Genomic DNA, 16,741 nt, shown 5'->3' on the forward strand with positions numbered 1-16,741 from the left:
GGGACAAAGAGCCTGATTATGTCCTATTAAAATGTACAAGAGAAAATGTGTGGCATGAATAATTCAATAGCAACTGGCCTTCAAACTCACTACACTTTAACATTTTCCATCAGTGTGCAGTGAAAGAAACATGTTTTTCAGTGTAGAAGAGTAAAAAAAATTCAGTTATAGCACCAAAAACTGAGAAAAAAAAAAATCCCTTTGGCTAGAGCGCATAAAGATAAATCTGAACTGAGTAATGCACAGAAACATGCCTGGAAATAGTAGCTCGTATTGAAAATGGTTTCTCATTCACATTGCTACCAACCCGCTGAGAGAAGCAGGTGGTGGAAAGTTTGTTTATCTGACATATTCTGGATGCTGTGTTTGGCTAACGGGTGTGCTCAGTACATCCTTCACTGACTGAAATTGCAGTTCTCCAAATGGGCTCATAGAAGTAGTCTATGTCTGCTCTTGAAGCTAACCTGTTTACATTGTTGCATTACAGACAATAGTGAGCCCCATGATGTAATACCTAACAGGTGGCTGGAGGTTCAGATTCCTGAGTTTTAGTCACAATGCTGCACAGTCACTTGATCGAGCTCCAGAAAAGGGAAAATGCTACACGCCTACAGCATCTCACCTTAGAATGGAACCTGGGACGCAGAACTCCCCACCGACAAACTGCACAAATACAGCCTAAGGCCTCCTTTCTGGGCTTTGCTGAAAATAACTTAAGTATTAAACTTTTGTGCACATCAACTTCAAATACCTCCTGCACAGTCTGTGCTGTATAATACAATTTGACATTTATCAAGGAGCTACTCCCAAATGTCACTATGTTCTTAACCTCTGGATGTCTCATTTATGAGTAGTGGAAAAATGTAGAAGATGTTTAATTTTTTTTTGGCACCTCAGTGAGCTGTAGCTCACGAAAGCTTACGCTCTAATAAATTTGTTAGTCTCTAAGGTGCCACAAGTACTCCTTTTCTTTTTGCGAATACAGACTAACACGGCTGCTACTCTGAAACCTGTAATTTTTTTTTAATATTATATGTGCCACCTGTTTGATTGTTACTGTGTTTCCCCCATAGGTACCAGGTGTTAATTCCAGCAGGAGCGGACAAACATTTTTCAGAGCCCTCCAAGTACTTATACTTAAAATAACAATGCGGGTATCAATCCCTTTGACGTTTACTTCTGTGGTTGGTCCTAGAGGGGACATCCCAGCCAGGATTTCATCCCAGTGCAGGTGAAGGCAAGAAGCCTGTAAGCTGAAAGGGGTGAAAGGTGCTAGCCCTGAACTGTGACAGCATGGTCTTCAGATGCAAGAGGGGCTGAGAGAACATCCATGTGAAATCATCCTTAATGTACATCCATGTTAGGTTTTCTCAATCCCAACTAAGCCTGTCAGGGTTTTCTTACCCCATCTGGTTACAAAGAGGCTCTGTGATATGCAAACCAGTTTCTGGTATCCAGTTGTTCTCTCACCCCGCACAGGATCTTTGCTGGTTGCAAGAGTAAGCAGATCAGACACCTTGTTAGAGAGAGAAAACCATTTGCCATGTGTTGAGAACTCTTACCTGTAACTGGGTGTACTGACAACTGCCCATCAAACATTCTGGGAAGAGGAAGCCAGGATTACTGGGCCATCTGAATATTAGATAAGGAATGGAGCAATTCCTCCATTGTCAGGGAAAAGCTTCAAGAACAGGCTTGAAATGTGAAAGCCTCTGGTGCTCAGAGTTCACACAAGTCATTGTTCTGTAACAGGATTTTCCCATCTTGGACAAAACGGGTAGTCCAGCTAAGTCCACCATCTCAGAGAGCACCCTCACACCTCCATCATGCATCTAAGCCAAATGTTTCAAACCTGGGGGCCTAAGGTTAAGGGTTTAGAACCCACGTGTGAGCACCGAAAAGATGGCCTGATTTTGAGAAGTTCTGGACACTCACAAATCCTACTGAAGTGAACTGGAATCAGGTCACTCTTACTTAGGGGGCTAAATATGGATTCAGGAGCCAAGAATTGACAGCTTTGGCCTCTAACTATGAGACACTAGACATGCTATCCAGGGAGACGTGTGCCTATTTCCAGCTTCAGGGTACTGAGCAATGTTCAGTTACAGACACACCTTCACTCTGGCTTAACAATTCAAGGATACAAGAGTGGCAGGAGATCAGCAACAATTGCAGTAATCAGATGAGGCCAGTTTAAATTAGTTTCACTCAGAGAGGTATTAGGTTGGGAGAAGAGGTGAGATATTATGTGTTTTCTGGCCACTTCCTGAAAAAATAATTCCACAATCGTCTGAGGGCTGGACACTAAAAGACAAATGAAAAAAAAAGGTTGACAAGCTACATACACACAGCTTAGTAGACATAACCTCTTCCTAGCCAAATCTGTATACTGTGCTCATCACAAGGGGTCCACAGGCTACTTATACACTCAGCGTTTAATACTCTAACACAGTGGTTCTCAACCAGTGGTACGTGTAATTCTGGGGGTACACAGAGGTCTTCCAGGGGGTACATCAACTCATCTTGATATTTGCCTAGTTTTACCACAGGTTACATAAAAGCACTAGCGAAATCAGTACAAACTAAAATTTCACAGACAATGACTTGTTTATACTGCTCTATATGTTATACACTGAAATGTAAGTACAATATTTATATTCCAATCAGTTTATTTTATTATTATATGGTAAAAACGAGAAAGTGGGCAATTTGTCAGTAATAGTGTGGCTAAGACACTTTTGTACTTTTATGTCAGATTTTGTAAGCAAGTATTTAGATGAAACTTGGGGATACACAAGACAAACCAGACTCCTGAAAAGGGGTACAATAGTCTGGAAAGGTTTAGAGCCACTGCTCTAACACACTGAACCAATGTTTCTGGATTACTCTTTAACATCTCATGGACTCAGACTTCAAGGTCAGATGGCACCATCATGATCATCTAGTCTGACCTACTACACATCACAGGCCACAGAACCTCCCTACCCTCTCCCGTAATAGTCCCATAACCTCTGGCTGAGCTGCTGAAGTCCTCAAATCATGATTTAAAGACTTCAAGATACGGAAAATCCACCATTTACTCTAGTTCAAACCAAACAAGATAGCTCCTCCTCCTGTTGCTGGGATCCAGGAGTCCATAAGCTCAAGTTTCATTTCTATTTTCTGGCAATTCTGTGCCCTCCAACTGAGCAAGGCTTCCCATTCTACTTAAAGGTTATGCCAGCTAGAAATAGAACCCAGGTTTCCAATACGGCAGATCCAAAGCTTAGCCATGTGTGTGTCAGGCTCCTTCTGATGAACAGCGTGGCTAATACAGAGCTATGCTGTCTGCAAAATGGGGTTATTCAAGCACAGTGTTTCAGTGTTATGCATCTTCCTCTAAACAAGAGGCTAGACCACATGTATGATGGAACAACATGATTTTGGAAATTAAGTGATCTTTAACTATTCATGGTAAATAGGCCCAATGGCCTGTGATGGGATGTTAGATGGGGTAGGATCTGAGTTACTACAGAGAATTCTTTCCTGGGTATCTGGCTGGCGAATCTTGCCCACATGCTCAGGGTTCAGCTGATTGCCATATTTGGGATCAGGAAGGAATTTTCCTCCAGGGCTATTGGAAGAGGCCCTGGGGGTTTTTCGCCTTCCTCTGTAGCGTTGGACATGGGTCACTTGCTGGCAGATTCTCTGCACCTTGACGTCTTTAAACTATGATTTGAGAACTTCAATAGCTCAGACATAGGTGAGGTTTATTGCAGGAGTGGGTGGGTGAGATTCTGTGGCCTGAGTTGTGCAGGAGGTAGTACTAGATAATCATAATGGTCCCTTCTGACCTTAATATCTATAAATCTATTCCTGCTGCTAGTTATTGTAGTTAACCATGTGGCTTGAGCAGCAGAGGTAGAATGGTTGAACCCTGCCGATATGGAAGGGGCTTTAGAAACCATTTCTCAAATTTTAAAAACGTAGGAAATTACATATAAAAAAATACATTAAAAGAGCCTTATCTAGATCAAAAAGTCTCAGAAAACGCTTGAGTGAAGGTTGGCTTTACTTTAGCCACACAATTTTTGTGGACCACAAGAGAGTGGGTGATGAACATATTGAAAGATAAGCCCCTTGAAACTGGGCCCCCCCAAAATCACTAGTCATGTCTGAAAGTAAGGGCTTAAAGTCAGAATTAAGAGCTGAAGACCTTGTAGGACATCTCTTACCTAGTTTATGTGGCGTTAAGGCTGAGGTGTCTGTTAACTCCAGTACAGATAAGTGCTGCAGGTTGGATTCCCTAGAGGAGAAAAATCTAGTTTTAAAGAGAGACAAGCACATCCTGTGTTACATATTCTAATGCTGTCCACATCGAACCCAACTGGTCACTGAAATGACCAGGGTGCGAAACCCTGCCACTCCACAGCAAAGACAGACTCAGTACCCAAGGAAAAGTCAGAAATCCAAAATGCTTTGGATATTTTCAGTGTCCATTCGCAATACAGCTGGAAAGAGAAATGATCATTTACAGTTGTCAAAGATACTCTGTCAGTCCAGATTCTCAAATATGACTGCTCCAGGCCAACAGATGGAAAGAGCAACTCACTTTTCAATGAGTTTTTATTGAACAGTAAAAACCCAATCACTGACCATTATACCAAAATTACAGTACAAAAATATAACAAGTTGGGAATCGGGACAGGAAGAAAACAAATCAAAGGTGGGAGGGAAAAAAATCAAACTGTATTTTGTCAAAAGAAAAGGAGTACTTGTGGCACCTTAGAGACTAACAAATTTATGCTCAAATAAATTTGTTAGTCTCTAAGGTGCCACAAGTACTCCTTTTCTTTTTGCGAATACAGACTAACACGGCTGCTACTCTGAAACCTGTATTTTGTCAGTGTTTCATATGTATCTAGACACTTGGTATTTCACAAAAAGTTTTGCTGATCAAACCTAATATAGCTGCCTAACAGCAGCTTCCAACAAGTCCTGCAGGACTTCTGTACAGTGTTGGGAGCTTTTGTTTGTGTCTTTGTAGAATTCCTAAAAAGAAGCTTCCAGTCCATCCACCCAGGAAGAACGTCTCTGACATAACATGGAAAATAGAAGTACTTCAGCTGCCGGGCACGAATCTTTCAGGGAGAACAGAAGTAACAGAACATTAACAATGAAGTGACCCACCTCCTCCATGCAAGAAGAAAGTTAGACCAAGGATCTAAGTTGACTGCAGTCTCTTCAACTTACAATTAAGACTCTCTTTTCACCCAAAGAGAGGTAATTTCTTTAAGATCCTTAGAATTAGAACCCAAGATGATCTCTCATCTGTCTAAAGGCATTTCAGACATCTGAAAGGATTTATATGAAACCTATCAATCCACTTTGACTAGAGAGATTGGGAACACAAGCACTTACAATGTGTCGACTGGAACGTCCGATGCCAAGCGCTGACTCGCCCATCTGATCAGGTAATAAGACAACAGCAAGGGAGAGGTACGATGCAGCAGGTCCTGCTGAGACTGGAACAGCTGGCCCCCTCCCAGAATCATCTGTAAGGAGACCAAAGCAGCTGGCATTGTAACTGAGGCCAGGGATAGCCAACTGCTTCAGCTGAGACAGAAGACAAAAGTGACATCACAAAGTGTCAAAAGTCAGCATGGGGCCCAGCCTTGCTAGCCATTAGGGGGTCACGGAGCGTATGCTAAACGGAAGCAGGACACTTGCATTCCAAAGCATTAAACAGACCGGCACCAAAACAACAAAAGCTGCATGTTCATTCTGTTTCATTACTTCGGTGCAAGCTGGTATGCAGCTCAGTCCTTACCCAGGGCCTGGGCCACACAGTAAAAGCTTAACACAGAGGTAAGGCTACAAAGATCTGAAGGGCATGAAGTGCAAAGAGGGGAGAGGTGCTGTTCCAAGTTCCACAAGGGGACAGATAAGAAATACAATTTTCTGTTAATTATGAAAGGGAAATTTGAGGCTGAAATTGGTCTTGTTACAGAGGCAGCACCTCCCAGGCTCTCAATAAAACTACATGCAAGTTTTTATTAGTATATTTCAGTTAGGGAGGGGGGGTTAAAATAGTAATGCTCCTTTATACTGACATGAGAGACAGTTTTCTTCATCAAATCGTCACTGAACCAATTTTAGACTTGGTTTTAATAAGCAAGTCTGGTTTTAATAAGTCTGGTAAGCTGGCCACAGGAATGAATCTTGGACTAAGCGTTCACAAGTTGATCCAGGTTAAATTACATGTCAACCCTGGCTTTTGATTTCAGAAATTTTAATTTGAGAAATTAAGGGAATTAGTTAAAGAAGTCAGCTGGACTAGATAGATCAAAGACTTACATGTTGAGGAAGTTTGGAATTTCTTTAAATGAACTATACAAGAACTATCTGCAATTTGCATCACAAGCAAGGGGGAAAAACTTGTAGTGAAAGCCTCCAGACCCAGCTGGATGAATAACCACCTTAAAGGTTTTTAAGAGTAGGCCAACAGCCTACAGGGAATGGAAAACGAGATTGATCAGCAAAGAAAGCTACATCATAGAGCTTAGAAAATGTAGGAATAAAGGTACAAATTGCTACAAATCAAGCTAAATTAGCTCTTGCCAAGGAAATTAAGATACATAAGATGTCTTAATTTTATAAAAAGAATAAGGAAGGATAAATTTTGGCCACTGTGCAGTGTGGATGAGGAGATTAAAGGTAATCTAGGTATGGCCCAAAATCTACAATGAATACTTTGCCTTGGTTTGCAGAAAGGGGGATAATGTGGACATGGGCATGAAGGCAGGATGGCTGATAGAAATGGCCACAGTTGAGGTGGAAGAAAAACGTAAAGAGCTTTAATGTGCTCAAATGAGAGCAACTGGATAATTTCCATCCCAGAATACTAAAAGAACTGCACATGATACTGCTAGTCTGGTAGCAGGGATTTGTAATACATCCATCTAGTTGGGGGTAATACCATATGACTGGAGGATATGTAACATTGTACCTCTATTATGAAAGGGAAAAATTGATCCAGGCAATTACAGCCTGTTAGTCTGACTGTAGAATACAAAACTTGAGAACAAATTGCAAAGGAATGAATAATGAAATTTATGGAGGTAAACTGAAAGGGAGATGTACTGCAACAGGTAGATTATGCCACACTAACCTAATTTCTTTCTTTGAGAAAATAACTGATGTTTTAGAGAAGAGAAATGCAGAAGATCTAATGTACTTACACTTCAGAAAGGCATTTGAGTCAGCATCATATGGGAAATTAGTTAGTTAGTTAATTTAGAGAAGACAGGAATTAGTTCAAGAACTGTAAGACCTATAAGGAACTAGGTAAAGCAGTGGTTTTCAAACTGGGGTGTGCATATCCCTAAGGGTACACGAGTTCTCATCATGGGGTACACATGAAAAATCCTGTGATGGCAGACAACTTATTTTATTGAGTAAAACTTGGTAATCTAACCATAAGTACATTATGAACCTATTTCAGATGGGGGTACATTGTAGACTACATTATTTGGAAAGGGTTACGCAGTCTAAAAAGTCTGAAAACCACCGAGCTAAAGGGAGAAAGGCAACAGGTTGTGTTGAAAGATGAACTATCGGACTGAAGGGAGGTCACGAGTGGAGTTCCTCAAGGATCAGTCATGGGGCCAGACTTTATTGATTATTTTTATTAATGACTTTGGCACAAAAAGTCGATGTGTGCTAATGAAATTTGCTGATGATACAAAGCTGGGAAGCATCATAAATACGGGGGAGGACTAGAATATTATACAGGAAGATCTGGATGACCTTGAAGATTGAAGCAAGAAAGATGGGATGAAATGCAATAGTATAAAGTGCAAGGTCATGCACTTAGGATCTAATAAGAATGTCTGCTACAAGCTGGGGGCTCATCAGTTGGAAGTGACAAAGGAGGAGAGACCCCTAGGTGCATTGGTCAATCACAGGATGACTATGAGTAGGGCCCTACAAATAGGTTTCTGGGCCATACTCACCGCATCACCTAGCCTCAGCAACAGCTGCTGTAAAATCAACAAGTCCCGGCAGATTAGGAACCGGGTGGTGGCCATCTTGCACACACCCCGGCATACCACAGTCACTGCTGTGCCACTTCCATAGAGCTGAGAGAGGTTCATTCGCACGTTGAGGGGCTGAGCTGAAAGACAGGATAAGAGTGGAAGCTAAGTCAACTGCAACCCTCAAACCACTACCATCTTACTAGCCAAACTGCAAAGGTTGTGTCATATCACCTCTTTCTATTTCCAGCTCTGTCTCATAGTCCATTTCCCGGATCAGCACACCAATGGCATGGATAGGATTTCTGATCTCCTGCAGTTTACTGTGAATATCTTCCATCACATTCTCTCTGTAAGGGAAAACAAAATTCACTGGCACCAATGTATGTAATGTCAACAGACCCCCTCCATCAGTGACCCCCATAGTAAAAGACCCAGAAGTGAAATTGGTCTGACCACCACAGATATTGTGGAGGGGGAATTCCCCTCCACTGTAATAAAAAGCATCTTTTTGACCCATGAAGGCACCATACTCAGGGTGAATCCACTCGCTCCTCTCCTACCCACTCTGTAGAGGAATAACTTGTACTTGGCTGAGGATACTGATGCTCCATGAGTTGGTGTGCAAGGATCATTCTAAAACCAGCTAGCTGAACCTCCCTACCTATCTAGATACACTTGCTTTCATGTTATGAAGAAGATTATCCAACTCAAAGTTGAAGCTCCTGCTTCTGGACACCATGGCTCAGAATTCCTTGCCACTTTAATCATCACTGGAGAGAGTTTCCAAGCATCTACAGGATTTAGGAGCACAAACCCCACTGAAAGCCAATTATGATGCGTGCTTCAAAATCCTTTAGGTGCTTGAAAAATCTCCCACTACGGAGCTAGAATTCACACATCCTGAATCACACTTAGAAGACTCAGGTAAAGGGCTGTCTAAGGCAAACCCTGCACAGACAATTCGTGCATTCATCTTTTCACAAAGGATGAATGTTATACAAAGAGTTCCCTTACGTGTCATTAGCTATCAAGTCTTCCAGGATCTGCTCTGCAGCCTTCTCTGGAGGCTGAAGGCGGGAGCAAGCCATTTCCATGATGAATGCCATTTCCATGGAAATAGATTCTCCAATCAGCCGAAGGCACTGGACAAGGCACACGACATCACGAGACATCTCCAGATCTGCAGTGAAAGAACCTGACTGTACTCTCATGCAAGGTTTCAAGGCAAAACCAAATTAGTTCAGCTCATTTCATAGGAAAGCTTCTAGCAGCAAATTTGCCCCAGCAACACAAGACTCCATCTGACTCCATAACTAACTAATTAGATAATTACAGGCTGACTACATGGAGGAGCTGAAGGTGATAAGATCTCTGTGCAGTTTTGTTTGAAAACCTGTAACAGGAAATTTCCCTTCAGCCTTCTCCAGTTACAGGAGCTGGATGAAAATAAACTGAACAAATGGGGAAAACATGCCTAGAAAATAAAAATCACAGCCAGACTTGGCCTCTCACACCTTGGCTCCATCCATTCAGAATGAGGATTCTGCATCCTAAAGCAATTTCCCAGCATCTTGTAAGGACCAGAGAGAGCCCATCCACAGACCTGTTTTGTCTAGAATACCAAGAACAACCGTGCAGTCTCTCATCTAATGCATTTTTAAAAAAACTCTTAACTAAGGAACAGGTATCTCTAATCCAGGCCCATGACACCTCCACTGGCCCAGTTGTCTGCCCTAGGAAGAGTCCTATTGTACCTTCCATGAGGAAACACTTGTGTTATTGCAGTCACTTGCTAACAACTGCTATAGTTAAAACTGCAAAAGGGTTTCAGTCTAAATTCCCTGTAAGCTGCACGGCCGCGCAACAAGCTATTTAGCGCTGGCCCCAACCTAGACCCCCCCCCGACCCAGCCCGGACCTGTCAAGGCCGGAGCGCCCCTCCCTGAACCCAGCCCCAGCCAGACCGGCTGGGAGTGGGAGAGGGGCGCCTATCCTGCAGCCCCAGCCTGGGTGCATGGACAAGGTAGCAGAGGTGACTGATGAGATCAGACCTAGAGCAGAAAATAGCCATGTGGGCTGGGGGTTTGCTGCTGAACTTTCTGCAGCTCAGGACCAGCAGTGGGAGAAATGAATACTAGGTGTGAGCCAAGCTGGACTTGGTGGAGTGGGCGTCATGCGGGGTGGGGGCAGGGAGTGTTAACCCCAGAGCTGAGGGAGGAGGGGAAAGGTTTGGGCAGCACCGGGCGCTGGTGAGCTCGTGGATTGGAGGGTGCAGGAGGAGGAAGGGCCAGGGGTTGAAGCGAATGCAATGTTCCTGCTTCTCTGTAATTCTCTGATGGAGACACTGGTGGGCAGCGCTGGGCTCTGAGTCTCCGTCTCCCCAGTTTTATACTGGTGTGACTGTATTTAAGTCACTGGTGTGACAGTGGAGAATCAGGTCCCTGGTGTGCACCTTATCACCTTCGAGGACACCACCCTGGTTCTCCCTTCAGGCAGGACCTGGTGAGCTACCCACTGGGCTTGCTCTCAACTCAGTGTAGCTTCTGTGATGGAGCTCATGGGCTGAGCTCAGCAAAGCCCTGTGCTCACTTCCCTGGAGATGCGCTGTCTGTAATGAAATCGGCATCGGATCAATTCCAGGTCTGGGAACGTTCCAGGTGTCAGTGAGTTTGGTGAACGTTGGAAAAGCCTGATTCCACTAATTCGTACAATGAGTCTGTAGGCTGTGGATCCAGGGGGAGGCAGTGACTGCAGGAAAGCAGGGTCGCTGTGGATCTGAGGGAGGCAGTGACCTCCGGGGGACGTGTGGCGGTGGGACAGGGTCACTTTGGATCCACGGGAGACAGCGACCTCGGGGTTAGAGCACCAGAAAGCCTGCTGTGCCTGCAGCACCCAATGGGCATTGTATGGGTCTGATTTTAATGCAGGTCAGGCTGCTGGAAGCTCCTTTCCTCCACTCTGGCCCGCCCCTCTCATGGGCCCTTGGACCCCCACTATAGCCAGTCCCTCCCTCGTACTGGGGGCAAAGGGTCGGGATGAACGTACAGCCTGGCATCCGTAAACAGCGAAGTGCATAACTCTCTCGTAATGCCAACTATCACTTTGCTCTGGTGTCTCTTGGCTGCCTCTGCCTAGCTACAATTCTCTGCCGTGAGTGATGTTACTCCTCTGTTCTACATCTTCACGTTGTACTGTCGCTTAGACAGGTTTGTGGCAAGTCTAGTGCTTCAAAACGGAAGTTTCCTGTAATGTTTTTGTAGATCTTTTCCCGAGGAGGAGAGAGAATCATGAATCTGACCTGGGATGAGCTGAAAAAAGAGGTGACCATAGCTGTGGAAAATGAGGTGAGGTTTCCATTGAGTGTTTTATGATGACAGTCATCACTGTGGTATCTTAGCACCTCAGAGTTAAAAACTAAATCCACAGATGACCCATGACCTAACTTTCCTCCCTGCTTTCCCCAAAGCAGTTACATGGTTTAAAAAAAATTCCTTCTCACTACCCATTGTAGCCTTGAAGCACCCTCCTGCATCCCAAACCCCCCAGCCCCACCCCATAGCCCACACCCCCAGCCGGAGCCCTCACCCTTACCCCCCACCCCAACCTCTGCCCGAGCCCTGAGCCCCGAGCCCCGTCCCACACTCTGAACCCCTTGGCTCCACCCCACCACATGAATTTTATTATGTGCACCGATATGAAGGTGATGTGTCACACACAGCCTCCATATTGGGGCATGTAACAAAATTCATTCTGCACATGGGTGGGAAAAGTTAGAGGGAACACTGATTTCAGTTATAAACCACTGTTGCGCTTAAAAGCTTTCAGAAAAACATCACTACTGATATAACTTTCATCCCTGATTTGTGTCCTAAAGATGACTTTAAATATTTGAGCAAAAAAATCAAACGTTAGCAATTTGAAACAAGCAAGGGGTAAGACAGCTAGGCTGGTGGGAATTCCTTGGATTTCCTGAGCGTCCAGCTTTGCTTCTCTGAATGCACTGAAGCTTTAGTGTCTGGGAAATCTGGATTTGGGCAGCAGGGAAAAATATTTAAATTCAAGGCAAATGAATATGGATGTGTGGTAACAATGTTACGGTTTCCCAGTTCATCACCAGCACATGCATAAGTGGACACAGCTGAAACATTAGCTCGGCCAGGTTGCACATCATGGAATATTTTCTATTCCTGTGTTTCTGGTTAAATATGTAGCTCAACATGTATTCCAAGACACACATAGGGCAAGCTGTTGAATAGATTAGAATTACAATTAGAACAACAGCTTTTACATCCCAGAACTTTCAGGGGTTGTAGAGGTGAAACCTGAACATCACATAGGCACTGTTTCAATGTAAATACACAGAATACAAAAAAAACACGTTAAAAGAAATTAAGCCTACAACATCAGACAATGTCAGAATGAAAGTTGCCAAAGTAGGTAAGGAGTAAATGTTCATTCTGACCTGTGAACCAGCCTATCAATGACAGCTCATAAAAGAAGGTAAAGTGAAGAGCCCAGCAGAGTGGTACAAATCAGACGTTTTAAAGTTGATTTTTGGGGAGAAGGGGTCTTCAAGGCCCTTGGTGGGGTCAAAAAACGGCTAATGCACAAGGCCAAGATGATGATGATGATGATGATGATATGGGAATGCTTCCGTCAATTAAGTCACCACATGTTTTGACTGGGTATTTTTAACAGGACAAGACTGCCACCTTTTCCTGGACATGGATCTCCTGGGCATTACTTGGCAATTTGCAAGAAAAGGAGCAGCTTAGAGGGCAGGGCATGATCTTTGTAATCACAGCTGCCACCACACCATTAGGACTTCCTTACCCTAATCCTAGGGGGCACAACCAAGCAGACCAGGCTACAGAAAGGGACCCAGATGACATCTCTATCAGGTTAAGCTGAACCCCAACCACACCTGGGATGTGAATCCAATGTTCAAGCACTGGAAACCAGTAAGAGGTGGTCATTCAAAGCGGCTGCATTCCCCAGAGATAGCAAAGCACGCACCCATCGCTGGGGGCTATGTTATCCACTGACTGAAGGTTAGAATTCCACTCTTTGATTTTCTTGAACTAAGTCGCAGCAACATTTTATCCTTAACGCACGCACAAGTCTCCAGGCTTTCCAAAAGGGAATCTACCACTAGGTTGAGGCTAAGTAGGGGAAGTTTCAACCCAGACAGCTTCAGAAAGATCCAAGCATGTAAAAAGAGGATTAGCATGGAAACTTCTATGTCTTTAACTACAGAGCTTGTGACATGCATGCTGGAATTTCCTCTACAGTGGAACAGCTTCCCCAACTTCCCTCCCCTTTACCATCAAAGATGGTGCTGTCATCCTCAGTCAACAGATGCTCATCAGGCAACAGATACAGATGATCCACCAGGGAACAGGGCACAAGGAAAGACAGGAATCCCTGGGAAAGTGAAAGATACAACCATCGTTCAAGTCTCAGTTAGGAAAATGCCCTGGAATCACTTAAGGAACTCCAATGATAACTCACTACATTCAGACTAGACCGGGGTGGACAAACTTTTTGGCCCGAGGGCCACATCTGGGTGGGGAAATTGTATGCAGGACCATGAATATTAGCCTGGGGCAGGGGGTTAGGATGCAGGAGGGGAGCAGGGTGCAGAAGGGGGCTCAGGGCAGGGGGTTGAGGTGCAGAAGGGGGCTCAGGGCAGGGGGTTGGGTACAGGCTCTGCCCGGTGCAGCTTACTTGAAGTGGCTCCGGGGTGGCAACAGCAAGTAGCAGGGCTAAGGCAGGCGGCTCCGCCACACATTGCCCTCACCTGTGGGTACCGCCCCTGAAGCTCCCACTGGCTGCGGTTCCCCGTTCCCAGTCAATGGGAGTGGTGGGGTGCAGTGCCTGCAGGTGAGCGCAGCGCACAGAGCCCTCTGCACTCCCCCTCCCAGAGGGGCCGCTGGGACGTGGTGCCGGCTGCTTCCTGGAGCTGCGCCACAGGGCTGGCAATCTCGTGGGCTGGATCCGGCCCACGGGCCGTAGTTTGCCCTCCCCTAGGCTAGACCAATGCAAAGTGTCTACAGCATAAAGCAGCTGCTGCTTTGTGCCTCACCTTTTTTAGCAGGCACACCATGTTAGTATATGGATTCAGGTGGAGAGCAAGAGGGCGTGAAAGTGCTTCTTGGTACTGAAGGCAGCAGGCATAGAACTTGGACCAGAATTCAACCTGTAACTGTCGAAACTCTTCCTGGGAGAATTCGTATTCGGTTACACTGCCCTGGAGCTGAGGGGAACACAGCATGATATCAGGTCAGCGATTGACTCCTCAAAGATGTCAATTCGACACTACAATGGTATTTTACAGCTCTGCCTCCCACTGAAGGAGGGTTTAATTTTTTTTTGCAGGTATATTGACATTTTAAAAAGATTAATATAATCCAACAAAGAACCTGCATCACAGAAAGGTTAGCATTGCACAGCTAGGCAGTCAAACCTCAGGAAATGCCAATTATAGCTATACATGTAACTCTGGTTCTGTCCTCTAGAGAGTATGTATTACCTACACCAGCTAATTACATGGCAACATATTTTGAAAACACCATATACATTTTTTCCACACTTTTAGATACAGATATGTTGCATCGTCTACTACTGAATATTTTGGAGTGAGAGCCAGACAAGAGTCCACGAGGGCCACTTCTATAATCCTAAATACAAACGTACAAGGTGATGTTAACACTCAGGGTATACAGCAATTACTTAAGGATAAAAATCCTTACAAGTACGTGGTGGTTTAATAGACCACCGTTAGACCAAGACCAGGAAAAAGGACAGCAACTACTTGATTTTTCTTTTAACTAGACTATTTTTGAAGGTTCCAATAAGCACCTTTCCAACCAGATGCGCTTACTATGAAAAGCAGAGCTATTTTATAAGGGTTTTGTTGTTTCCCTGATGATGCTTAAGGGTCTTTCACCAAGGGAAAGAAGGCGGGCCACAGAAGAGCAGCAATGGACTTGCCTTCCCCCCACTCCCTCCCGCTTGCCTGCTGATCTCTCCTTCAGCAGCAGCACTGAAGTGAGGGCTCACAATGTCTACATGCCTCCCTGAGGTGCTCAGAGGAGCCGTGGTGCGTGAAGACCCATGCCCACTCTTACTGCACCCCGGCACCAACCCACTAGGCTCTCACTGCTGCAGCACAGAGAAAATGAGCATGTGAGTGATGTGCACAAGACAGGAATTGCAATAGAGAAAAACCTGGCACCACTGTCACTATGCAAAGCGCTCTCTGACTTGCAATGTAAACAGACTAAAGGAAAAAGGAAGTGCAGCTCACTTTGGCACACCTAAAAGAACAAAGAACAGAACAGGAGGAGTGGGAGGAGCAGGAAGAACAGTGAACCCCTTGAGAAAGAGGAACAGTTAAGAGATGGGGAAGTAGTGAGAAGGAATTTTTTTTAAAAATCATGCAACTGCTTTGGGGCTAGCATGGAAGAAAGTTAGGCCATGGATCATCTGTGGATTTAGTTTTTAACTCTACCTGAGGTGCTAAGATACCACAGTGATGATTGTCATCATAAAACACTCAATGGAAACCTCACCTCATTTTCCACAGCTATGGTCACCTCTTTTTTCAGCTCATCCCAGGTCAGATCCATGATTCTCTCTCCTCCTCGGGAAAAGATCTACAAAAACATTACAGGAAACTTCCGTTTTGAAGCACTAGACTTGCCACAAACCTGTCTAAGCGACAGTACAACATGAAGATGTAGAACAGAGGAGTAACATCACTCATGGCAGAAAATTGTAGCTAGGCAGAGGCAGCCAAGAGACACCAGAGCAAAGTGATAGTTGGCATTACGAGAGAGTTATGCACTTCGCTGTTTACGGATGCCAGGCTGTACGTTCATCCCGACCCTTTGCCCCCAGTACGAGGGAGGAACTGGCTGTAGTGGGGGTCCAGGGGCCCATGAGAGGGGCGGGCCAGAGTGGAGGAAAGGGGCTTCCAGCAGCCTGACCTGCATTAAAATCAGACCCATACAATGCCCATTGGGTGCTGCAGGCACAGCAGGCTTTCTGGTGCTCTAACCCCGAGGTCGCTGTCTCCCGTGGATCCAAAGTGACCCTGTCCCACCGCCACACGTCCCCCGGAGGTCACTGCCTCCCTCAGATCCACAGCGACCCTGCTTTCCTGCAGTCACTGCCTCCCCCTGGATCCACAGCCTACAGACTCATTGTACGAATTAGTGGAATCAGGCTTTTCCAACGTTCACCAAACTCACTGACACCTGGAACGTTCCCAGACCTGGAATTGATCCGATGCCGATTTCATTACAGACAGCGCATCTCCAGGGAAGTGAGCACAGGGCTTTGCTGAGCTCAGCCCATGAGCTCCATCACAGAAGCTACACTGAGTTGAGAGCAAGCCCAGCGGGTAGCTCACCAGGTCCTGCCTGAAGGGAGAACCAGGGTGGTGTCCTCGAAGGTGATAAGGTGCACACCAGGGACCTGATTCTCCACTGTCACACCAGTGACTTAAATACAGTCACACCAGTATAAAACTGGGGAGACGGAGACTCAGAGCCCAGCGCTGCCCACCAGTGTCTCCATCAGAGAATTACAGAGAAGCAGGAACATTGCATTCGCTTCAACCCCTGGCCCTTCCTCCTCCTGCACCCTCCAATCCACGAGCTCACCAGCGCCCGGTGCTGCCCAAACCTTTCCCCTCCTCCCTCAGCTCTGGGGTTAACA

General features: G+C 45.3%; 1 protein-coding gene across 2 annotated transcripts in view; it reads right to left on the reverse strand.

The window, feature by feature from the left end:
• NUP160 (nucleoporin 160) overlaps positions 1-16,741 on the reverse strand; it is a 55,946-nt gene that overhangs the window by 21,515 nt on the left and 17,690 nt on the right. For both annotated transcript variants that reach the window (XM_038406829.2, XM_038406828.2), the window contains exons 12-21: positions 15,592-15,675; positions 14,103-14,273; positions 13,342-13,441; positions 9,033-9,198; positions 8,250-8,365; positions 7,995-8,155; positions 5,401-5,534; positions 4,215-4,285; positions 2,145-2,304; positions 1,563-1,632 (exon numbers count right to left, since the gene is read on the reverse strand). In XM_038406829.2, the coding sequence (XP_038262757.1) occupies positions 1,563-1,632; positions 2,145-2,304; positions 4,215-4,285; positions 5,401-5,534; positions 7,995-8,155; positions 8,250-8,365; positions 9,033-9,198; positions 13,342-13,441; positions 14,103-14,273; positions 15,592-15,675 (1,233 nt within the window). The remainder of the gene's footprint in view (positions 1-1,562; positions 1,633-2,144; positions 2,305-4,214; positions 4,286-5,400; positions 5,535-7,994; positions 8,156-8,249; positions 8,366-9,032; positions 9,199-13,341; positions 13,442-14,102; positions 14,274-15,591; positions 15,676-16,741) is intronic.

Source organism: Dermochelys coriacea, chromosome 6, assembly GCF_009764565.3.
Source record: "Dermochelys coriacea isolate rDerCor1 chromosome 6, rDerCor1.pri.v4, whole genome shotgun sequence".
Classification (NCBI taxonomy): Eukaryota; Metazoa; Chordata; order Testudines; family Dermochelyidae; genus Dermochelys; species Dermochelys coriacea.